This window comes from Sycon ciliatum, chromosome 2 (genome assembly GCF_964019385.1).
Source record: "Sycon ciliatum chromosome 2, ocSycCili1.1, whole genome shotgun sequence".
Lineage (NCBI taxonomy): Eukaryota > Metazoa > Porifera > Calcarea > Leucosolenida > Sycettidae > Sycon > Sycon ciliatum.
Window position 1 is genome coordinate 37,745,155 of NC_088644.1, and position 24,930 is coordinate 37,770,084.

The following is a 24,930-nucleotide window of genomic DNA, read 5'->3' on the forward strand; positions in this document are numbered from 1 at the left end:
TCATGGTGATTCAGTGATTCACCACCGTTCACTGATATCGGAAACACCACAACTTGCACAAGCCATTATGTTTCATGGCACATGGCACATGATGACATCAGTGTGACAAAACAGACTTGGACAAGTAAGTAAAGATTTAAGTTGAAGTACAACATAACGTCACAACAGAATGAGGCACCTGTTTCAGGCTGCACTGGCTGAAAGGCACGAAACTAACGTCACTTGCCAAGAAGATCTGCATCATCACGAGCAGATAATGCGGATGTGCATGTAAGGGAGCTTCTGCCTATCCTACTTCCTAGCGCCTGACAAGTGACATCAGGTCTGGTTATGTCGCAATGTCGGTGCCTGACCGTGCTCTTGCACGTCCAGTATGATTGTGTAGACCTACATGTACCATGATCTACCGCCGGCAGATCCACGTCCTTTTACTTTTACTACTAGTTTTAGCTTTGAAAATTTGTAGGTCTGCCATGCATGGTCTAGTCGACTACTGTCCTGACGTGACGTCAAGACCAGGCTGACGCATGACGTGACTGTCAAGTGCCAGTCACTGAGTCAGTTCTGCCGCCTGTGCCTGACAGACTCCCTGTACTACCATGACGATTGTGTAGATCTACGGCCAGCTGTAGTAGTAGCAAGAGTTTTTTTTTTTTTTTTTTTTTTTTTACTAAGTACACAACCTACTCGTCAGAAGGGGAGAAGACAACAGAATACAATGACAAAACAGCAGGGAGAGTAGGGGCTGCAAAGCAAGCCTGTGCTGGTGAGGCAAGCCCACAACACCGAGGCTATGGTCTCGGCGTTAACGTGAGCTTGCGTACTCAGTACATAACCCATAGTACTCTTGCTAGTAGTAGTATGGCCATATCGACTATCGTAGACCATGTCGACCATGTACCAGGCTGCAGGGTAGACCTACAAAAAAAACCCTGGCCCCGGCCTGGGTCACACTCAGACTCTACATACACTGCAGATCAATACAGACTGTCACTACATCATAGGCTATGTACGTCACATGCACAGTCAGTAGATCAACGCGTCTCGTAATGCCTAATGCATGGTAGCCGGCTGTTTCCTGTTTCCAGGTTTCCGCATATGCATGATGACTGGTGTGTGTCAGGTGTGTGTGGCCACGAGCGGCATGTTTCTTGGAGTTGGAGTAACCCCAGACCCGCGCCGCGGATACGATCGCAGAATCCTGCAGAGCCAAACTAATAATACCGTGGATGATCCTTTCTCCGCGAAAGAGCCACCATGTACCAATCCACGACATTCGAATTATTTCTCTGCCTCTGCTGTTTTTCTGTCAGCAAATACCTCGTGATCGATTACTGATTAGCTTCACGGGGAATCACCTGAAAGATGGCATGAAATCCATTGTTTTGCAGCAGCATTATTTTGTGGACGGAACGATTTAGTAGTGTTCTTGTAAGCGCGTGTGTTAGCGAGGCAGCAGCAACATTTTCCGATTGACATGCTAGCGGTGGTCCGGGAAGCGGTTCCGTGAACAATGCAGGCACAGCGTCTCCCCGCAAGTCCGCGGAGAAGAGAACGCACGTGGAGCCGGGGAACATTCTGCCGTCTTTGCGTGTACGTGGTGCTTTTGTCCAGCCCAAGTTTCACACAAGAGGTGCCCAAAGTGCTGTCACCCTGCCCCTGGAATGACCAACCTGACAGTTTGGAGCGTACTCTGAGCATGCTCAACAGGCCTGCCGAGAGAATTCAGTGCTTTGCGTACGCACCTCGGGAAAGGTACGGCGGAACATTGCGTGATCAGTCAGCATTGCCACTACTCAATATTGGCCTGCTACCGCTGTACAATTCGCACGATGCTGCGCCAGACCCATCCGCGTGCCGTATAGCCAGAGGAAAGATGATGGTGCAGCTCGTGGAGGCGATGAAGCTGCTTGTTGATGAGGCCGTGCTACGGAGCCCGCTATTCGCCAAGGTGCTGGTCGGTATCGAGATGCACGACACATGTGGAATGCCGGCCGCGGCGTATTCATCTACCATGTGCCAGGCACAAGCCAATCGGCGCTGCGACGGATGCCCACGCTATCATTCGAACACCTCGAGCACAGACCCGACAATGCGCAGTCAGCGTACGCCGTACATTGGTGTGGTCATGGGGCCGGCGCTGAGCTCCGAAGTCGGCGTAGTGTCATCCGCTCTGAGCGTGCTGCAAGTACCACACATCTCCTACTGGTCAACATCTGACGATTTCCGCTGGAAGCAAGAGTTCCCCTACCTATTCAGAACTACAGCTCCAGACTTTCACGCCGCTCACGCACTCACCGATATTCTCCGACATTTCGGATGGCGTTACATTGCCCTGATCAATGGTAGGGACTCCGGAAGGGGATCAGACATGGCCGCTGTGTTCCGCTCGCTTGCGATGGAAAGAGAAAGCGGAGACAGCCTGCAGGCGTGCATTGCAGTCGACGAACAATTCCAGCGCTCTGAAACGGAGAAGATCCGCTACATCATCCACCGGCTTGTGGACACGCCACCAGCACCCGGCTTGAACACCCCACTAGTGGTGGTGTTCATTGGTGGCTATCTGTTTGTGCAGGATCTTTTTGCTGAGCTGAGGAAGATGGCGCAGGAAGACAAAGAGTTCCATCGGCAGCTGTCGCTAAAACACATAATTTGGTTGGCAGATGATGCTTGGCTAAGCAGAGCTGCAGACATCATCCCGGCACCTGGACTTTGCAGAGATCAAGGTTTGTGCCTCGGACGTCACACAGTCATCGGGCCTCTGTTCAGAGTGTGCGATGACTTCCTATCCGAGGCGAAGGATTTTGAGATACGCCTGAAACGGCACTTGGACAAGCTAACAGTGAGCAAGGAGACTGTACGTGACAACCCTTGGTTAGGCGTTGCGTGGCAGCAGCAGTTCGAATGTTGTCTAAATTTCAACGGCAAGGCCACCAACTGCACGGCGTGTGAAACTAGCAAGACTGCTGGCCAGGTGTTTACGAATACCATGCTACCACCGATTGCGTCTGGTAGTCTGTGGCTAGCTGCGCATTCCGCACTCCACGTACTTGAAAATGTTGTGAGGGAACACGAGCAGCAGCCTGCAGCTGCCCTGCCCAGCGGTCGGGAGCTCCGGCGCCGACTAAGAAACGTAAGCATCGTGCACAACGGCCAGAGCAAGCCCGTGTTTGGAGTGGACCAGGAAACTGTACCTGCCTTCAGCATCCATGCCGTGATGCTGCGGAACCACAGCACGTACACGCTCGAGGAGATTGGCTACTGGGAATCTAGAGGTGAGCTGAGAGCCGGTCACGTGACAATAACATGGAACTACACCCATGCCGACGCCACAAACACACACATTTGGCCGGGTAACGCAAGCAGCGTGCCGGAATCGTCGTGCTCTGGACCGTGCGATGGTGGCCATGTTCGAAGGGCACGCTACATGGACGTTGCGATTAGCTACACGCTGGCTCAATGCTGCTGGGTTTGTGTGCCATGTCCGGACGGGACATACAGTGACAGTGCGAATAACACGTGTGTTACCTGTGCTAGTGGTCTTGTACCAGGGCTGAATCGAACGCACTGCATCAGTCAGTGGGAGCGCTTTTATGGCTATGCATCACTGGCAGGTAAACTGATTGTTACGCTCTCATGCCTGGGAATCATTTTCACTTTGATAACAGCGGCCTTCCTCTACACGTATCGCAGTACCGATGTGGTTGACATCGCAAACTTTGAACTGAGTTTGTTGACACTGGGAATCTTGTTGCTCGGTCAAGTGACAGCAATCCTCCACTTTATTGAGCCGGCCGATTTGAGCTGTTCCGTTATGTTCGTAATGCGGAACATGGTTCTACTTATGTCCTTGGTTGTCGTTCTACTCCGATCCCTGCGGTTGGTGGTGGAGTGCGACAACAGCACAGACATTGGCAGAGGGCTGCGTTTCGTAGCCCAGCATGTGGCCGCCACGTTCCCCCTACAAATCAAGTCGGCCCTGGCCAGTGCTGGCCTTCTGCTGCTGGGCTTTTCCAGCGCTGTTGCATTTCACAACGTGCATGCAAGCTCGAGCATATCTTCAGGCACATCGGTCATCCAGGTGCAGGTCTATTGTCAGGAGCAGGAGGATCACACGGTCATGGCGAATGTCGTGCGACTTACGCTGCTTCTGCTGGTCACCTGCCTGGTGATGAAGACCAGACGGCTACGCCTCTGCTGTCGAGAGATGAAGGGCTACAGCAGTCTGCCCAGCGAGGCAGAGCTGCTGTGCTACACGATCATCGTCCTCGTCGCGCTCCATGTCTCCGTCTTTCCCATCGTGCTCGCCCTATCGGATGATATCCTGATGGTGGTGCGCGCCCTGCTTCTCAACATGAACCACTATACCATTCTTGTAATTCTGTTCTTTCCACGGCTGTATGCTATCTACTCGGACAGGAAGCAAGCCTCTAGGAGAAGTTCCATCGCGACTGGACGGTCCAGGAGTTCGTCACGTGCCAACATTGATGCTGGCAGGATTCTTGCCTTGAACAGGCGGAAAAGCAAGGAGGCGACAAAGCCAATGGAGGCGCGTGTAGCGTGTCTCCTGCCCAGGGAGAGTCCGTCTCCAGGCTTAGAGGCTGTAAATGCCCAGCGATCTGGCGTGTCCACTGTGGATACTGAAGCAGCGCATGATATTGCTTCCACGTGTGCACCGACAGTCTTGTCGAATTGCGATGATGATGAGTCGATGAACAGAACTTGGAGTAGCTCCAATGGTCATGTAAGACGGTTCACGATAGGCTCTGAACCGCCGTCGCTGTTTCTTTCTGAAAACTCGGCGGCGACATCTGTGGCCGTGAGTTACACTTGCAAATCACGTAGCTATACTCATCTAGAGTCCTCTGTGTGAGGCATGCAAGAGGATATTCCTATTTTTATCAAAATCTAGCACTCTAGCATATTTGTCTCCGAGGAGGAAGCTTGTTATCAAAATCAATCAATATTATTGTTTTGTCCTTCGTTGTGCTGATATAATTTTCATGCGCACAAATTCCTGTCGGATATCATGGTAGATGAAATCATACTTTGGCTAGACTGATCCTAAGTAGTGGTTGCGACTTCGGCGATGACTTGTAAGAAAGGAATAGCGCGAGCTCCGGTGTGGGGAGCAAACCCTTTCTTAGACTGATCCTCTTATTTTAAAACATATTGCAATGCTGAGTTTATTCTGATGATGCTGGAGACACTTAGTCAACGGGTTTTGATAGATATTCCACTTGATGTTGATGCACTATCTATATCTATACCACGGTGCGGCGAACCATTATGTGAAACTGTTATCTTTAGAACACTGTGGTGTGGCCATGCAGGTACATGTACGGTCATTTCTCTAAGAAAACCTTTACTTACTACGGCGACATTAGCATGATCATGGTAGCTTCTCCCCTATCCCATCCCCGTTTTCTCGTACTTTGAGCGGAGTTCCACATACTGCGTGAATATTTGGAAACGGGTGGATAAGTGAACAAGAGTGCATACATGCACGCAACTCTTCACCATTTGAACGTTATAGATGTTGGGTACGAAGAGGAGCATACTCCCAGACACAACAGACGGGAACAGGTAGTTGGGAGGACATTTATTGTAGACGAAGAGACGGAGACGAAGATGAACGAAGGGGGGGGGGGGGGGGTTAAGGGGTTAACTGAGAGAAATGACTAGTTTTCGTTTCTAAATAAATATCGGTATTTCACACCAAGGCTCAACTCAAAGGTTCAACTCGAGTGACAGGAACGCTGTACAAGTTGTAGCCTGCAGGCACAGTGACCACGTGACTGATGTACGCATGAGGACGTGACCGCTTACTCACCCATGTTCGATTGGGAATAAGGGCCGAGCGCTGCATCGCAGCCTTTTCGGACCAAAACCGGTCTACTCAGCGTCCAAAAGACTACAACATATGGACCAATCACGGTCATCCGTGACGGTGCTTTTAGAAGGAAACGGGGCTTTTAGTGACTTTTCAAGTTGCATACAAATCCCCATCTAGTAGGGGGGGGGGGGGGTCACCCAGATTCGGTGAGTGCGCGAGTTCGATTGGGGAAAAAAGGAGGAGGGGAGCGTCTCAGCTTTCTCGGACTCAGTCGGAGCAAGACCATTCGACTCAGCACCCCGAAGACTACAACTGGCGAAAATTTAATTTTAGGGTACCGTATTTCCCCGAATGATAAGTCGCACCCTTTTACACCTAACTTCATTCCCAACAAAGGAGGTGCGACTTGCAATCAAGCATGACTTACTACTGAAGTGAATATATAAAAACGATATTGCTCAAGCCTGAAAATGGTGGTGCGACTTATAATCGGGGAAATCATGGTATACTTTCCCTTGAAGTTTTTTCATCCATAAACAAAAATCATTGCAGCCACCTAGGAAAGTTTAAAAATTTAAAAAAATTGCACATTCGCGTTATATTGTTACCCGACCGGCCCTATATCATTGTGTTGAGAAACACAACCAGTGGCAGCTTGAGCCACCTAGTACCGCTAACACATCATCTACATTTTCATGGCCCATCCCCAAGGTGAATCCTCACCCTTAGGATGGGCCATGCTCGAAATAATAATTTTGGTCAGTGCCATGATTCACGGTAATCATAGCTGTTTCCTCACTCGCGGCATCGAGACCATTCAGTGAGGATCATTTGAGACTAGGTAAAGCCGTAAATAATGGGCTTGAGTCACCCATGCGCACTGAAGAAATACCAAGTCAGGAAATGTCAGATCTAGTACAGTGCCATGAAATCCGATCGCGTAAAATAAAGTAAAGTTCGAACGATCGAGTTAGCCAGCCTTGCGCCAGTTTTACTTTTATCATTCCTGCTGCAGATGATTATGAGCATGACAGCCTGTAAGTGCATACTAACTTACTTTCAGCAGCAGCTATATTTTTAGCTAGCACTGCATGGACAACCACAAAAATTTATATTATTGTTACTTGCAGAAGCAAGCCTAATCCCATCTTGGCTTCTAGTAATTCTCTATCTACACTAAGATAGTGTCTTGCTTGAACAAGTTTGTATTGGAAAAATTTATAATTATTATGAATTTTTTTTCGAGGAAAGATCGCTCAGACGAGTCAGGGGTTGTTGCTATAGACAGTATTTCGCTGTCTCGTACTTCGTAGCTGCTATTGTGCTAGTTGCTACTGACGGCAATAGCTAGTAAAGAATTATATGAAGTGACTTACACTAGTATGACGATCGAGCTGGTGAAGAACGGCACCCAAAGACTATCTGCTGCGATCATCCAACCCTCATTTGTCGAGAGCATTTTGTCGTGTGGAGATACATTGTACTTTTCAATTTGAATGAACTTTTTATTCTGCAATGCATCAAACGCGAGGAAAGCTAAGGGAAACGTTCCAGAAGCATGACGTCGATTCTTCCGGGGAGCTGTGTGTCTCCGAGCTCAGCACAGCTTTGAAAGATTTAGGAAATCCAGTCAGCGATGGCGAGCTCCAAACAGTTCTGCGCAAGATCGACAAGGATGGTTCAAAGCATGTAAACTTCGAGGAGTTTTGCTTGCTCTTTGATGAAGCAGCGCTTAGGAACACGTTCTCCGAGTTTGACACTGACCACAGTGGAAGTATTACTGTCCATGAACTGCGAGCTGCTCTGGAAAAACTGGATGTACATTTAACAACTGCACAAGCAACGCGGCTCCTGTCATCGGTGGACATTAGCCAAGATGGTGAGGTATCGTTTGAGGAGTTTCAGAAGTTCTTCGACACGGTGCCGATGGCTGACCTGCGTACCATATCGCAGCGCTGGTTACAGTTGAGCGGTGTGGATATTGGCAGTGACCTGAGCGTACCCGTACCTCCAAGCAATATGCCCCTGTGGAGGTTCGTCTTGGCGGGCGGTTTAGGCGGAGTGTGCTCGAGGACGTTTACCGCTCCGCTAGAACGTGTTCGCATCGAAGCGCAGGTCGGCCGCTCTGTTAGCGGGGTGTTGTCGGCAATGCGACAGATCACTGCAAAGAGTGAGCTTGGCTGGAGGGCTCTGATGGCCGGAAACGGAGCAAACTGCGTGCGCGTGTTTCCGCATGCCGGAATCGCATGCCTCACGTACGCGTCACTCGTAAAGTATTTGCCGTCCGACGGCAAGCTGGATCGCTATGAGTACATGTGGCGTGCACTTGCCGGTGGTTGTGCAGGTGTCACGGCAACATGCTGTACATATCCTCTAGACGTGGTGCGAACGCGGCTTGCTGTGAACGGCGGTGACGCGCACTACCGTAGTATGGGAAGTGCCCTCAAACACATCCACTCCACGGGCAGCTTGTGGAAGGGCATCCGACCAACACTGTTGGCCGTTGCGCCGTTCGTTGCCATCCAGCAGGCGACGTACGACGTCATCAAGATGTCCGCCATGGAGTACGGCAACGTCCAGCCCAGCGTAGGGTTCTTCCTGACGTGCGGTGCCGCTGCGGGCTTGACTGCTCAAACCGTCGTCTATCCGCTGGATCTTATCCGACGGCGAATGCAGGCCGACGTCGTCACCAAGGCTGCGGACGTCTCGGCGGCAAATCAAACCAAGCGCGCGGTCGTCACACACTATACTTGGCTGGCGCTGCGCGATGTGGTGAAGCAGGAAGGCGCGCCTGGTCTGTTCCGCGGTATGTGGCCAACGTTTCTCAAGGTCGCGCCGGCCATTGCGGTTTCCGTCACCGTTAGAGATGCAGTGCTGGGTCGACTGTAACCAAACATTCGAAACTGGCAGGCATTGATTGGATGATTGGAGCAACATGGATTTTGACAGCAGGTAGTTCATTACCGAATGGACTAACACTTTGCTTGGTGATAGTCCAGGTCCGAGGCACTCGTTTATCAAACTCTTTGTGCAGGCAACAGCAGCAGCCTACCGTGTTGCAGTCTACGCAACTCACTGAGTGGGACGTAATATTATGGAGACTTCATTCGGTTCGCTGTAATTCGCTGTGATTTTTATAGAAACGAAGCTCTCGTCAAAACTTGAATCAAAACTTGAATCCTTTCATCTATATTTAATTTAGGATGTGCTCATGAATAGATAGTACGCACGACACAAGCCAGAGCATTTTTTTATTGGCAGGCCTGTCTTCTTGCTCAATTGCAATGTTGATTTACATAAGTCATAGTATGTGTGTTCACATGTGTTGCCGCTCTTCTGGAGAGACTTGCAACTGTCGGACACCCACCCAACTGAAAACTGTGACAAAGTACATGTATCGCACTTTAACCGATGGCTTTGTTGGTGAGTGTAGCTAGTGTTAACTTGAGATGTTACTCAGAGAGCCATTTGCCGATGGAAACAGGTAACGCTTCTATCAAGAAGGGGCGTATTAGCCGCTTTACAGATTCTGGACAACAACAATCCTAGTACAGCGAATGTCTCAGTACTCCTTGTCAGTTTTGTGCCATTTTGTCGCACTTGCTGACTATAAGACCTGGTTACGTTGGTGGACAGTTAGTCATAACTCGTAACATTTTTTTTATCCTCCTTTTTCACAGCCTTGATATAGTTTATTATTTTCAGCGTGTCTGAAGATAACAAGACTCCCTGTGCGGATCAAGTCTACCAGATGCATCTACACTCAAGTTCGCACATCGACGTTGCCACTGGCGGTATGAAACGTGTCCATAAACACAGCCAGCTTGGGAAACTTAGCCAGGACACCGCTATGCCTGATGATGTATCACTGGGCGGCAGATGCAACGGCGAGAGAGCGAGGAGGTGTGCCTGTGAACTGACTATTATTATTAAACTGCTAATGTAAGTACATGCACATGACTTTGGATATGTGTTGCTATGATCAGTGAGTACTCTTTTGACCTTCAAGGCCTCATCAGTTCTTGATGTCTACTTCAAAGTACAAACATGATGCATAGGCAGCATGCCTAGCTAATAAGTTCTAGGGCTCAAACGGTTCATCCGATTAAGGAGGCTCCGAACAGTTGCGCAGCGCAGTGTAAAAAGGGCACCTCCGAAATCTGTTTTTTGCCGCGAGATTCAAAAAATGTTGTGTTCCATGCGGAAACAAGCTGTTGTTCAGAAAGAAGTTTTTTGATTTCTCTGTGCTCGCAGTTGTTCCAGGATGTAGTTCTACTCGTTGCAGTGTTTCTGTAGCCGTGGCTGTTTCTACGCTGGAAAGAATCACTGGCCATGGCTAATGCAAAACAAAGGCAGTTCCTACGCTGCTTGATTTTTTTGTGAAAACTTTGTTGAAGCGGTACGATGTGGCCACGAAGAACAAAATATTAATATATTACTGACGAAGAAGGGTGAGAAAAGCAGGCTGAAGTCAGTGAAGACATCGATGTCGAACGTAGTGATACTAGTACTGGTACTGGAATTTAGCATGGACTACCTGTGGAGCGTGAAGTGGCTGCCCACTCGCTGGTAAGTGGACCCACTTGCAGCTCCAGTCGCACGAGTACCATTTGAAACTTTCTGTGGATCCTAGAGTATCCTGAGCTCAGTGGACGACGCATCTCAGAGCTGCTGAACTTGGGCTACTGTCCCTGTAGGAATGAGGTTCGTGTCAACCACTGTACTGCACTGATGGTGCAAGGAAAACGCTGGCCAGAAGCTTGTGTTCTGAACCAGGGACGAGCTTCTAAATCCTGCTTTTGTAAAAATGGGGATGCCACAACTAAGATGTGCACACTCAGGTGTGTATTGGGTAAATGCCTGTGGTTGATTATTTTGAATCCTTTCCTATGCACAAGTACATGCGTTTGTGTGTGTGTGTACGCGCGCGCGTGTACGCGTGCGCGCGAGTGTATGTGTGTGTGTGTACGCGCGCGCGAGTGTGTGTGTGTGTACGCGCGCATGCGCGCGCGTGTGTGTATGTGCAAGCTGTTGAAAGGTGTAATCCGAGTACAAGTTGCTATGTCTAACGTAGTTTGTTCGCTATCCTCGCTTCAGCGTTGGGCAGGTGTATGAGTGTGTGTGTGTACGCACGTGTGTGTGTGCGCGCGTGCTCGTGCCCGCATGTGTGGGTTCGCACGCAATGTTGATCTGGGTTATGCACATGTCCCCACGAGTGCACTGTGTGCATGTGCATGCAAATGTCTGTGTACATGTATGTGTGTATGCACGTGCATGTGTGCGCGCGTGTGCAAAGCTAGGCGTGGAAGGGGGGGGGGGAGGGCTCACGGTGCTGGTTCTGTATGCCTCTCCTCTCTGGTGTCCGCAAGGACAGTGTGGTAATGGGATTACAGTACAGGAGTTGCATGTGAATGCGCATTTGTGAACCGTATTTGAGACACAAAAAGAATTGCCGAGAGAGCATGACAGTACACTACATGTTTATCGTATGTGTGCACGCCAGCGTGTGTAGATGCATATTGCCCTTCATGCCATGTTTTTCTGGAGTCTGGTGCTATCAACGCAAGTCACAGTTAGTGACAACCAGCAAATGCATGCCCAGTGCAGTGGCTGGTCTTCATGCTTTTATTTACACTAACTGACTAAGTCCTACTATGGACTAGTAGTGTTACAATGATGCGTGCACGAGAGTGCGTGCATGTGGGTGGGTGTTTATGTGTGTGCGCACGCGAGTGAGTGTTTAGTGTGCCTTATTTTGAATGCCTGCTTTCACATTATTCATGTGCCAGTTTCATGGTCGAGGTTGTTATGAAACCTCGCTGCCTTACATGTACATGTACACTACTCGTATATCAATGTGCTAGGACTGAAGGCTACATGACATACATGTAATGATACATGTACCTTTCCAAGCACAGACTGTCTGGTATGTCCAAAGGAGGTTGCAGCATGAAAATAACTTCTTCTATAATAATATTACCATACTACCATGTCATTGGTAGTGATATTTAGTCAAGAAGGCAAGAATGGTCAGATTTTCTAAAAATGCTATTTTCAGAATTGGCCTAAAAATACCATATTTCGATACCTATATTGTTTGGTAGGGGCTTAAAGTGCCTGGTGACACCATCAAAACTGTCCATTATCGGTTTCCTTGGGGCTCAAGGATCACAGAAAGCCACAAAAATCAATATGTCCATGGACAAAATGTTGCAGGCTGAACCATTTCACAATTCAACACCCGATGGAAATTTCGGTTCCCGTAATTTCGAAAAAGTGGCTCGCCAAGGGCAAAACCAAGACACAGTCTATCTTGTGTAGCCAAGATACCTCCAAATGTGGTTCTTAAACATATGATGAAGAAAATGCTTAGTATCCTCCTTCTAGGAGGCTTCTTTGGGTCAAAAAGCAAATATTTTTACCATTTTTTTGGCCGAAAATCAAGAAATTGTACACTCACTAAATACACCAGAATACCTCTTATATGCCTGGTGACCCTACCTAAAAACTATACCAAATTGAAGAAGAGACATCACTCCACCATTCTATGCATAAAAAACAGGGTGTCCATGGACCTTTTATTTTTACTTCTTTAGGTGGGAGCCTCCTTAACCGGTTGCAGACCGGTTAAAGAAGAATTAACGGTTAACCGATAAAGATAACGGTTACGCAGTAACTTTTCAGTCAATTTTTTCAAGTATCAGGTCGTTGCAAAGTATGCATTTTCGCAGGCTGTCGCACGCGTACACAATTTCTGGGCTGTCAACTCGGTCATATCTGGTCTCTTGGTATGAATGAGCATGCAAGAGAATGTACAAGTGTGCGTTGTACCGAATGGGGTACATTTTTTTGAATGAGTATAGTCAAATATACGGTTAAAAAAGAGTCCGCAGGATTTCCGTGGCTTATAGGTTATAACCGTTAAACCGACCGTTAGATTAGCAATTAACCGTTAGGGGTAAAACCGTGACCGTTTGAGCCCTACTAATAACTGCTTTTTACATCACGTGTAAAAAAGGAAAGCCAAGAAAACTGACCAGAATATACTGTAGGAGTAGATCCACTAGTCACTAGACTTTACGACTAGTGCCAGTAGTCAGGTAGTGTCACTACTAGTACTACATTTGTACTAGTGAGTAGTGGTAATACTGTAGACTGTAGTACCATGTCGCCATGCGCGCAAAATATAATTGCTCGCTCATGCATTTACTGATTTAGCTTAGCATCTCGACTACAAAAATTAATAATGACTTGTAGAATGTATCACCAGATCACCATGTGAATGGCTTCATTGCAAAACGCGCTAAACGCCAATCTCATGCATATGGCGTTTTCGGTGTCAATCGAATCAGTAGGGATCACTGCATCTGGTGGCCAAAAAGAATTCTCCAAAACGAGACATATCCAACTGAAAATCAACGTTGAAGTTGACGTTCTACTGCAAAACGCGATAAACACCACCGATGTTTTCGAGCAAAGTGCGACATATCCTGTCGCGCGGGCCAGCGTGACCTGTGACAAGCCAGCGAGTGCTGGCGCAGCACGTGGCAAACATCGCGACTACAAACTGAGTCTGTGCAAAATGTCGATGTCAGAGTTCAAAGTACAGTGTTTTCGTGTTGTTGCTTTGTAGCAGCTACATCTACGTTGTCATTTCGTTCTTTTTGTATCATCTTCTTCGTAGCTGTTGTTTTTTCGCTTTCGAAACTGAAAAGGGCAGTATGCTGGAGGCGTCAGGGAGGGACGACGCTGCTGCTGGCAGTGCTGTTGCTGGTGAGCTCCTTCAGAGTTCTCAACTCAGTGAAGTCGTTGCACTTGCATTTTCTAATCTCATAATACTGATTAGTCCGGCGACGTGGTCTGGTTTTGCCCGAAAATAATGAAGAATCACCTTGCTTGAGAAAATGGATGGCTCCTGATTTTTGAGAAAGTCTGTATTTGCATACATCACCCTACTCTTCTCATCTGCTAAGTTAGATTTGACCCAAACCCACCCAGTTGTTGATCACAGAAAATCGCTCCTCCTGAAAATTGGTCAAAATGGATTTATCTCGTTTTGCAATGAAGCCCTTCATGTAAACCTAGTCGTCACCATGATCACGACATACATGTGACTTGTGTGTGTGCGTGTGTGTGTTACTGTGTGTAGACTGTAGTGTTACGCGCGTAGTGTTACTTCGCCTTTGACTCTGATGATGAGGCTTTGTGCTAGTGACAGACTAGTGTTAGCATGGTTACAAATCTAGTGGGACAGTGACTTCGAGTAGGGATGATGTTATCACTGTTTTTCCGCCTTGCTGTCTAGGACTACAACAACTCAGACTGCAGACTGCAGTGTTTGGGCTGACGAACTGTCATTCTGAAATCCAAAAAACTCTGGAGCGGGCAGTATTCTCTCCCGGCTCAGTATCTCTCTCTGTAGTCCTTCCTGAAGGCCAGACGCGATGTGGTAGCTATACGTGCGCGTCTTGACGATGTTAGTTTGACTCACAACGCAAGCAAGACGAAATGGAGGAGCTCGCACGGCCACCCACCGCAAAGAAGAGTAAGCGCGTGCCAAACGCTTGGAGAAATTATTCTTTTATCAAAATGCTCCTGACGTCTTGTTGTCGTTGCCGTCTAGCGCATGTTTTAGACTGATGTTCAGGACTGATGGACATCGCGCCCTTCTACCGTTGTGGTGCGAACAAGGACCTGTGTCCCTCAGTCCCGATTCCCTAAAGCGGCGAATAGTACACGAGAATAGCGAAGGAATGAATGAAATGCTCCTTGGCTTGGGCATTGGTTCAAATCTTGACAAGAATATCAAAAATAATGGCACGTTTGAACGTTAGAATGGTCAGGGAAGAATCCTAGAATAATGTGTTTTGCAAAGTAATTAGTTGAATGAACTGTGGATGCCAGAGGTGCTTGGGGAATGTTATCAACGTGCGAGCATCCTGTTTTACACATGATAAGCAATAATATGAACTACACTATTGACAGCAAACAAATATCGTGGGCGTTTCTGTCTTGTGAGTACATCTGGGGGGGGGGGGTGTTTCATAGGATTGCAATCATGACCCCGGTGATTGTAAAATTAATGGTAATCAGGTCGGGGGGGGGCGGCGCGACTAGCTCATAGCGTGCCTATCAACCAAGTAGGCTTCCAAAAGGTGTTGCCGAATCCATGTTTCGCGGCTGCGGGCTGGTTCCACTGCTCCAGGCTGGTAGAGTCTACAAGGCAAGAGATGCTTCGAATAAACTCTAGGTACGACTCCCGGCCATGAATTACATGTACATGTACTGTCCCCGGGGAAAATCGCGGAAAAATCGCAAAAACGCGGCATAACATGGCATAATTTGCGGTAAATATGCGGTAAATATGCGGTGAATATTATTGATATGCGGCAAGTTTGCAGTTGATATGAGGCAATTTTCAGTGAGTATGTACAATTTCTTTTTTTTTGTAGTGAAATAAGTCTCTGGTGTAAGCACTCGTCATATTTGAGTACAAAGCCGCCATGATGAGACGTTGCTGACCGAACAGTGCACTGTGTGTACAGTCAACTTCGCCAATAACGACATTCGGCGGGGCATCAGAAAAGTGTCCTTATTCGCGAAGTGTCCTTATAACCGAAGTCCCATTTGAATGTATGTGAACCCATATTTTGTATAGTATGACATGCATATCAAAATGAAGCTCTTTTCTTGCTCTATGTCAATGTGTACTTTATTTTCATATTGCAGTGAAAGGAACTAAAAATTCAATATGCAAGGGAAATCAATTGAAAAATATGCCTTTTTGAGCCATCTACAGGGCCAGAGACATGTACATGTACATGTATGATGATTACTGTACAATCATGTACAGTCGTCCCTCTCTAATCCGGCACTTTATAATCCAGCACCCTCGATAAACCAGCACAATTTTCAGTAGCCAAAATGTCCTCTTCATGCACATTGCAGCAGTAAATCAGATTTGTTAATCCAGCACCCTCCCTAATCCAGCAGATTTTCGTGGCACAAATGGTGCCGGATTATAGAGGGACCACTGTACAACTACTTGTACAGTAGGTATCGGTTATAGCGTGGGTGTTTGAAAACGACTTTCTATGCTTATTTCCGATATTTCTTACACACGATAAATCAAGTGTGGCATATCATTATGCATGTGCGCATGGGCAGGAAGATCATCGTACATGCAACGCAGTACTTCTGTGCATGTGGCTGGTCATAGTCCCATAGGCTTACCATGTGGCTATGCAACATGGGTTACATGACCACAACATTGGAATCTGCAGCAATACGACGCAACGAGAGTCAGATCAGAACGGAAATGGACAGATGTAATTACTACAGGCGATACACTTTGTACTAATCTGGCATGTTTCGGGACACAAAGTCCATTCTTAGGACCGATATATTCTACTATGGGACAAAATTGCTTGTAAGAATAAATGTGCACTTGAAATCCATGTTATGATTATGAAAACATGAGCGTTCATTCTTGTAGGCAGTACCGGTATATTCTTTTACACGACCACGCTATAACCGATACGCACTGTACATTGTATACATATACATGTCATGTAGGTGTGCTGGTAAATCCAACAATTTTGAAGCCAACATAAAAAAGGAAGAAAAAGCCCCCCCCCCCCTTGGCTGTATTTTCTTGCATGTGTGCCTTTATATCCATCACCATAGGTTCTGGTACTTCTGCATGACAGGTACTTGAAATAGCTGTCAAAAGCCCAGAAAGTCGTTATTCAAGCAGTGAATATGACCTGGGGGCACTAAAAGCATGTCGCTATACGCGAATTGTCGTTATTCAGATAGTCGTTATATCCGAAGTTAAATGTATACAGTTAGATGGGTCTTTGCTCTGGGCATGGAAATTTGGTCGTTATTCGCGAATTGTCGTTATATCCACAGTCGTTATTCGCGAAGTTGACTGTACGTGTAGTGCAACAAAAAAGTTCAAAACGCGGGAAAATCGCGGAAAACGCGATCTTTTAAAAAATCGCAAAAAACGCGCCCGCGGAATCGCGATTTTCCCCGGGGACAGCATGTACCAATTCCCTTTCTACACCCGTCGGCAAGTGAAGTCCGGACCCGTTGACACTTTCGGTGTCGAAGGACACTTGGCCTTGACGTTGTGAACACGCTCAATATCTAGCGTACCCACACAATGTCATGGAAGCCAGTTCTGTATTTTGGAAAGTGGGAATCAGATATGAATTGAATTTGCAACATGTGCAGGTAACATGATCTTGTTGCTTGGTGTTTTTCTCCTGTGCTTAGTGGCGTGGGGTGCGCCGGAAGCCGTGCAGGACACGCGTAAACTGCCAGATATGGACTCAGTGGACAACATGTCCATGAAGAGCCAAGGTATACGTGCACATCGCCTTACATAATCCATGTCTTGTATAGCACACGCTGTTATCATTAGATCGCTATCTCTCGGCTGGTTTTGTCTTTCTACCATTACCAAACCAGAGTAGTACAGATTGTGTACGCATGGACTTGTGTGAATACAGTCAGACCTCGCATAACCGCACGCATCTGTTTTCCACAAAAATATCCGAAAAGGCGAGGGAACCGGATAATCGAACACACATACTGTATGTATGCATGACATATGCTGTAATTCGGTAACCATCGATTTTCTTCCGGATGGCGAGGGATCCGGATAAAAGAGGACCGGATAAACGAGGTCTGACTGTATTGATTCCTGCATACATTCCAATGTTAAAATTTGCTTCTGTGTGATCAGTGCATAATGTGCAGTGCTGCTCAATGAAGACCAATCCTGTGATTCAAGTTTGCCTTGTTCCAGTTCAGATCCCATTGTATGCAGGTCTAGGGCTGCACAGCGCCCGGGAAGTACTTGACTCATGCAAGCGGATTTCATTGAGGAGCAGTGTATTTCGATAGCAAAACTGATGTGATTGCTCCGACAGTTGAGTCACCTATATACGTATTCATCGGTATACTGTGCTTGGTGAAATTATAGCCTCCTCATCCTTTGGCCCCATAGACTTTACAGCGCTACAGTAAAGTCTGTGGGGCAGTGTAGCCTTTCATGCTTTAAAAGACTGTTCTTTTGTTACTCTGTCCATTGCCAACCCCAGTGACAACTGTATCCAGTACGGCAGATGATCTAGATGTCGTTAATGATGATCCCGTGAGACCAACAAGCTCCGGAACCGGACGGCCAAAAAGTACCAGCATATTTTCCCGGCTGCAAACTCGTGGAAAAATTGCGCCAATGCCTGGACCAGGTGAGAAGATTTGAAGCTGTACTGAGTTCATCACAGTCAAATTGAACATCCCTGCTCAATCAGGTACAAAATCTAATCTAGAGTTCCGGGGATATCAACGTTTGAGCTAGGTTCCCAGTGGTGTCCCTAAGTCCTGTTCGTTTCTCTAATGCAGTATCTCCCACTGATACTGTCTTCAGATCACTGTTCCTTTTTTTAGACTGACTTGGAGCTCTTCTCCAATCCTGTTGTTTGCACGTATTTCCTGGTTGTTTTGCAGCTTCTCAAATGGATCTTGTCACGGATGATCAGAAGTCTATGAGCAGGGTAAGCTCATCTGGTGCTACCTACTGATTTCATCTAGTCTGTTGCTGATGCCTAGAAACTGCCATGTGTGCTGGAAATTCCTGTGGTCTCTATATAGCCTAGGGGGCGAGGGAACAGATGCTCACCTTCTAGTATGTAGTACAGTGCCTCTTGAATACTATTGCCACCACAGCAGGAGAAGTGATGGAGTGGCCTCTAGGCTATTGTTGCACAATGACAATGTACATTTTTGAACTGGTGGGGTAGGTCGCATACTTTCAGGTAGCGAAATTCGGGCATTCTATAATTCTTGGCCTACTGAATAGTATGCTGCCAAGGATTTCTTTGCCTGAAATTGCTCTCTGAAAGTATAATCCTGTGGAGCTGTGTGTGCATGTGTGTGTCTACTGCTTCATGCAGGGCACTCCAGCTATCCAACCAGCTGAAGAAGATCAGGGCGAGGATGTCCACACCGACACTGTGCACAGTATGTTTGAGCTGCAACCCAAGTAACATCATGACAAGAAGTCGTGCATCCGTCCTTGACCTGCAGAGCGGTAGAGAATTGGGCGGTGAAACAGGAGAACGCATGCTATGGTATTCATACCTTGCCATACTAATACTAATAGTTGTGGCTGTGTTCTCCTGGCAAAGTATTCTACTCCTGAACCTACAAGACCGTCTTCTCAGAGTGCTTGGTGAAAGTTAGTTTAGCCGAAGCAGCTAACAATTGTGACCTAAATAATCGGGATTGCTGACCCTCCACCAATGGTTTGTTGCTAGTTACCTCATAGAGCTGTATTATTCATCTAGATAGATGCTAGCTTCAGAACTTCCAGGAGCTACCGATTTCCACTTTCCTTTTCACAGAGCGGGTTGTGTGTCTTTGCATTATTTTCTTCAGGCAACCAAGGTGCCGTGTCGGAAGATGAAGCAGAGGATGAGGATGAGGAGTTGTCCGGGCAAGTAATCCAATATGTGCCGTACAGCCTTGCACAAGATTGGATTTCCAAGGTAAGCAATTGCAAGCTGAGATCCATGCACGGCAGGACTCATTGGGCAACAATATGTAAAGTTAACCAGATTCATGGCCGCATCACCTGACATGTTGAGAAACACATCAAGCGGCGGGGAATGTAGCATTTTCTATGTCACGACGACACTCGCATCGGTGTTATGATTCATTGGTTTCCTTTCTACAATATTCATACCTGTACATGTTCTACCCCCCGAATACACAACACCAAGGTTGGTTGCTACCTGCACTTCGAAGGACATACATTTTCTAGAAAACAGCCTGGGGTTTAGAGAAACACCGGCATTGCGATATTCTGAATATCGTATCACAATCAATTCAGATCTTGTGATCCGTTTAGACAAAAATATCACCAACTGAACAGCAACAAATCCGTATCTAAACGTGAGAAATCGGAATTTCTGGAAGCACTTATTGCGGCCTGATTTCTTGAATACTTTTTCGTAAAACTCATCCACGGATTTCAGTGGCTCTTCAGTACGCTCAAGCTGCACTAATCTTCATTGCGACCAAATGGTTTCCACGAATCGGTTACTTTGGTTGCATGCTGTGGCACCTGTTGACCCATTCCATCTGTAGGAAATGGATTTTGCCATTACTTGTAAAATACAGGTGCGATGCTTAAGATCGATGTCTGTCACAAGAGATAATCTTGTCCATACCATAACGGTTGTGTGTACATATCTGCATACTGTTCTATTTAGATGGGACTGAAGATGAAATCTGTCAAAGCCAAGCACAACCAGATTGCCGTGCAAATGGATTCCGCGTATCGACGCATTGAAGAGGACACTGAGGTACCTAGCCTCTAACTGTTGCCGCTTTGTTCAATTTTCGGTGCTTATCAAATGGGTAGAATACTGCAACAACTGACCCATTTAACTATGCGTCTCACAAAGGCACAAGAGAACAGAGACAACCGGCTAGGTCATTGTTGTAACGCTGCGTTTCATTCACATAGCAAAGCTAAGGCAATCCTCAGACAACTGATGATCTGTACATCATCTGGGTCCAAGCTTGCTTTGCTACCTGCCTGGTATAAACTTGGACCCAGATATATCCTGTGTTACTCTCTTGAGGGGAACAAACTTTGGGCCCAATTCCATAGCTTTCCTAGCCTCCTCTGGCACCTTGTCTCTAACGAACTACTCGTTTGAAAAAGAATAATTATCATTTTTCACTCACAAAGCGACTGTTCAGTACATGGGGTAGTGGTCTACCAGAGCAATCACACTCACCACCGTGGTGGTTTTCCAGAAATGAGTAGAAGCAAAAAACCACACTCGTAGCCACATAATAGATAAATAGCCGAAAAACATCTAAATCCATCAAAGAACCGCCAGCAAGCGGGAGAAAAGGCCGTGAAATCAAGTGAAACAGCATGGCCAGTGGTGAGCATGGGTGACTGGGCAGCAGGGGGGAGCGCCTGAAAAACAATGACTCCCTACATTCCTAGCCGCGACCGCTCAACCGGGCTAGAGGGAAACACGCCTTTCGGCCAAAAAACATTTCTATTTCATTAATTCCTGCCCCGCTGCCAGTCGGACCCAAGAATAGAGATAGCAAGAAATGGTATGCAATAACCGGTGTATGTCATAATCATAACATAGCCAGCAATCGCATGTCATCTCGTACATTGAAAATCAACATAATTTTGCGAATCGACCTTTTTTTCAGGATCACTTTTCAACGAGGACGAAGCAAAGTCGGCCGAACGAAGCCTAGAGGAAGAAAATCACCCTCTCCACTTCACCATCACGATACTAACATAGATACGAGATGAAACAACTAAAAAATTCACAAGAAAACTGTACGACCATCATCGCGCTGACTTTGGTCTGACTTTGGTCTGAGAATTTCTATCACGATCAAAAATGTACGAGGAGCACTCAAAAATCAGCCACAGACGTACCTTTATCGCTCTCTACTCCTTTTTCAAGGCACAAAAGTCGACTCTCCACTTTCAAACCAGGAACCAGACATACCAGTGGTCCTTTTCAGCTGCTCCACGAGCGCAGGAAATGTTCACCAAGGGGCGCAGAGCAGCATCCATTCCAGAAAAATAGCTAAAATACGAGTGAGACTGCATGCCTGAGTACATGAGTACATGTATGAGTACATGCAGAAAATAGTCAATTTCAGCGTTTCTGCTCCAAACAGCAACTAGCTTCGACTAGAAACAAAGATTACACCAAAGGATCAAACAACAACCATTTTCTGCAGTTTTTTTGCAGATGGCTTCCTTGTGCTTGGCCCAGCACGCCAAAAATCACACCTCGGAGGAGTACAAAAATTACAACTCTCAGATGTCCTTGATTGCTGGCCATGAGCCACACACATAGGCATAGATTGTCAAGAAGAACAGCAGACGACTCCCATGAAACCAGGGTGGGTGGGCGGGCAACTTCAACTACCACGAGGAAAAACAAAGACCACGATGGCAGGTTCAACGGTTGCGCAGAACAAGAGCAAATGCACGAAAATATTTGTAAGTGAAAAATACGTTTTTTGCACTCTTTCGCTACGCTCAGCCGTGAAAAAACAAAACTTTTTTAACTCGGATGTTGAGCCAAAGTAATCCTGAATAAAAGGAAAGGACGACATGTTACGAGTTATGACTAACTGTCCACCAACGAACGTAACCAGATCATATACTGTCACCGAGTGCGACAAAATGGCACAAAACTGACAAGGAGTTCTGAGACTCGCACTCGCTGACTACATACGATCTGGTTACGCTGGTGGGCAGTTAGTCATAACTCATAACATTTCGTCCTTTCTTTTTTATCCATGATGGCGCCTCCACTGGCAATTATTTTTATGTTGAAGTTTTGAGAACGAAGCACTGTCATTGGCGTCCATGTTTTACAGGTATACTTTGAAGCTTTTGTGGGACGGCTGAAGGATCAGCACCGGCAGAAGATTGTGCGCTTCCGCGAAGTCTTGACACTGACCCGAGAGGAGCAGAAAATGAAGGAAAAGGAATGGAGGAAAATGGTTGAGGTAAGACATCTGTGCTTCCTTGACATGTCAAAGGAGCAATGGAAATTCTGATCTTTTATAGGAATGCTATAATTGTGATGTCCACTTATGAGCAGGTAACAGGTAACATTCTCCCATGCCTATGGATGGAAAGAGAGCACAAGACATGAATGATTATGTGGTTGGATGAATGCTGCATCTTCGTTATAATCACGTGATCAGCATAGTTAAATGGTCGACAATGAAATTATTGAGACATTGTAGATACCTAGCATAGTCTACACTTTGTTCTCTTCGGATTAAAAAAATAATAATTCTATGTGTTTGCAGGATCTGGTTGCAAGAAACAAGGCCTTGGCAGAGACAAAGCAGTCCCTCTTAGTACAAATCAAGAAACTGTTTGAGCAGCTACAAGCAGAGAAGGTAAATCTTCCCGGTAGTATTGCAGGTATAGTTGACCTACCCTTGTAATGATATTTGTGCCAGACCAAGGAATATCGGGGTAGATTGATAAGATTTTACTGGCTCATGATGACGCAAGAGCTGTCTCCAAACTGGCATGGTATTTGTGGCGCTGCAGTGTAAGTAGAATGAGTTGTGTGCAGTTCATGCTGTCCTGTTCTTCTTGCTTAATGTTTCTTACCTTGCTTTCCTTTGCTTTTCTTGATATGCCACTAATTTTGTGTTTCTATGCATGTGTGTATGTGTGGGTGGGTGCTTATATGTGCGTGCGTGCATGTGCGTGCATGTCTGAATAATCTAGGAGGCTCTCCAGCAGCAAATGACTGAACAACTGAATGCTGAAAGGCAGCTGAGAGCTGCTGGTAAGGTGTAACACTTTCACTGGCTTGAAATGGCATTCCCAAACACTGCAAACCGAACCAATTCCTTTACGTACCACGTTTCACCCAACTCCTCTCTACGGATGAAGCTGCAAGATGCCGCCAAACTATTTCTCACTTTAAATAGAATGTTAGAACTAAACTAGCAGCTAGGCGGTCATTTCTACAGACTTTTCCATTTGCACTCCCTTAAACGTATCACTTAATTAACAAGCAGTAGTGGGATGCGGAGACTCCAATGCAGCATCATAATTATAGAATTGAAATGGTGGCTACGGTAAATAGCAAGTGTTGTGTGGGCTGGTGTGCATTTACCACTATGTCGACAGATGCATTTTAAGCTCCGTTTTTCTTCTAAATGAACTGACAGTTATTTTGTATCCAGCTCCATTGCAGAGACAAACACCTGATGTACGCATGCAATAGTGCAATCTTACACAATGCAATTTACAGATTTCCACCACTGAGAATCCCATTGTGATCTAAGGTGTTTTATCGGTATTTGCGTAGCAACATTTCATTGGGTTTTGTTTGCTTATTCCACCGATTGCATCATGTTTTCTGCTCAGATATTGAAAGTCTCCGCACCCAGCACAATAAGGAGGTAGCTGCCAGTGCCATTCTGCTTGAGACCAAGATCGATGAGAAGGCAAAAGAGCATGAGACGCATCTTGCAGCTTGCGAGGCTGACTGGCAGAAAACAGCCAAGACTCACTGCAGCGGCGTCAGTGGAAAAGCTACGGACTTGATGGCTGATCTCCATGGAGCCGTCAACACTCGTCTGGACACTCTGCAAAGCAGATTGAAGGCGGCTGAAGGAAGCATCAAGAATATCTCGTACGTAAAGAGCATGTACTGGCCTTGTTCTGACCAAATGAAAAGAGATGGAGTCAGTGGACAAACTCTGTGAGAGTTGAAAAGTTAGGAGAAAGGCTGCTGGAGCGAGTACAAGGTTGTGAATAGATCAGGGGCGTCGGACACGGTACGGTCACTTCGGCATTGACCGTACCACTTTTTGCCCCAGGTACCAGGTGAATCAATAAAATACACTGATCTAGGCTCTAAATTTCCAAAATTTCGGCTCAACCATCCCTCCCCCACGACTAAACTGTACTTCAGATGACTGACCGTGCCACACTAAAATACCTTCCGACGCCCCTGTATATACATGTGTACGTGTTGGGTTGTGTTGTGTTGTGTTGACTCTGGAGTGGTGTGGGTGTTGTGCCATATTTTCCTCTACAAAGGCGTGTACAACCATCTCCTAGCAGACGTGCAATGTCAAGGCAAGGTCGCGCCTCTTCTCGCTTAGTGGGTTCTGCTGATTCTGCTGAACCAGGCGAGGTAGGAAAGACGTGCCATGAATTAAACGTTTAACACGTGCAACCATTTTGCAAGGACACCACACGGCTAGAATAACAAGGAAATGACACGACTAGAGTATGGTGCATGATCTCCCACTGGGATGCAGCTAAGATCACATGCACTGGTTTTGCTACCCCCCGCCCCTCCCTTCTCCCACCCACTCTCAGTTTGGAACAGCCTCCTTTGAGAGGGTTGCACTGCCCTTTTGAACTGATCATGTGTGCAAGAGCTGAATGTACACTCCACTATCGTGTTTTATGAATTTATTGGGTAGGCATAAGTCATTCAGTGCTCCTAACTTTCTGTTGGTCTACATACTCA

At 46.7% G+C, this 24,930-nt stretch overlaps 3 protein-coding genes across 3 annotated transcripts in view; all 3 read left to right on the forward strand.

Moving 5' to 3' along the window:
* Positions 1-1,513: 1,513 nt before the first annotated feature.
* Positions 1,514-4,873, forward strand: LOC135810569 (metabotropic glutamate receptor 4-like). The gene has a single exon (XM_065324061.1). It carries the CDS (start codon positions 1,514-1,516, stop codon positions 4,871-4,873), a length of 3,360 nt encoding a protein of 1,119 aa, XP_065180133.1.
* A 2,283-nt stretch (positions 4,874-7,156) lies between these two features.
* On the forward strand, positions 7,157-9,244 carry LOC135809952 (mitochondrial adenyl nucleotide antiporter SLC25A24-like). Its single transcript, XM_065323401.1, has one exon. The coding sequence runs from the start codon at positions 7,352-7,354 to the stop codon at positions 8,723-8,725; it is 1,374 nt and encodes a 457-aa protein (XP_065179473.1). The 5' UTR covers positions 7,157-7,351; the 3' UTR covers positions 8,726-9,244.
* A 4,923-nt stretch (positions 9,245-14,167) lies between these two features.
* The window catches only part of LOC135809954 (uncharacterized), a 40,764-nt gene continuing 30,001 nt past the window's right edge, over positions 14,168-24,930 (forward strand). The window contains exons 1-12 of the mRNA XM_065323403.1: positions 14,168-14,381; positions 17,120-17,206; positions 17,950-18,099; positions 18,359-18,405; positions 18,805-18,871; positions 19,289-19,398; positions 20,125-20,217; positions 22,292-22,423; positions 22,733-22,825; positions 23,166-23,226; positions 23,814-24,081; positions 24,492-24,588. Of these exons, the coding sequence (XP_065179475.1) occupies positions 14,345-14,381; positions 17,120-17,206; positions 17,950-18,099; positions 18,359-18,405; positions 18,805-18,871; positions 19,289-19,398; positions 20,125-20,217; positions 22,292-22,423; positions 22,733-22,825; positions 23,166-23,226; positions 23,814-24,081; positions 24,492-24,588 (1,242 nt within the window). The 5' untranslated portion in view covers positions 14,168-14,344. The remainder of the gene's footprint in view (positions 14,382-17,119; positions 17,207-17,949; positions 18,100-18,358; positions 18,406-18,804; positions 18,872-19,288; positions 19,399-20,124; positions 20,218-22,291; positions 22,424-22,732; positions 22,826-23,165; positions 23,227-23,813; positions 24,082-24,491; positions 24,589-24,930) is intronic.

Coding starts and splice junctions, on each gene's coding strand:
- LOC135810569 (XM_065324061.1), top strand. CDS start 1,514: ATGCAGGCACAGCGTCTCCCCGCAAGTCCGCGGAGAAGAGAACGCACG.
- LOC135809952 (XM_065323401.1), top strand. CDS start 7,352: ATGCATCAAACGCGAGGAAAGCTAAGGGAAACGTTCCAGAAGCATGAC.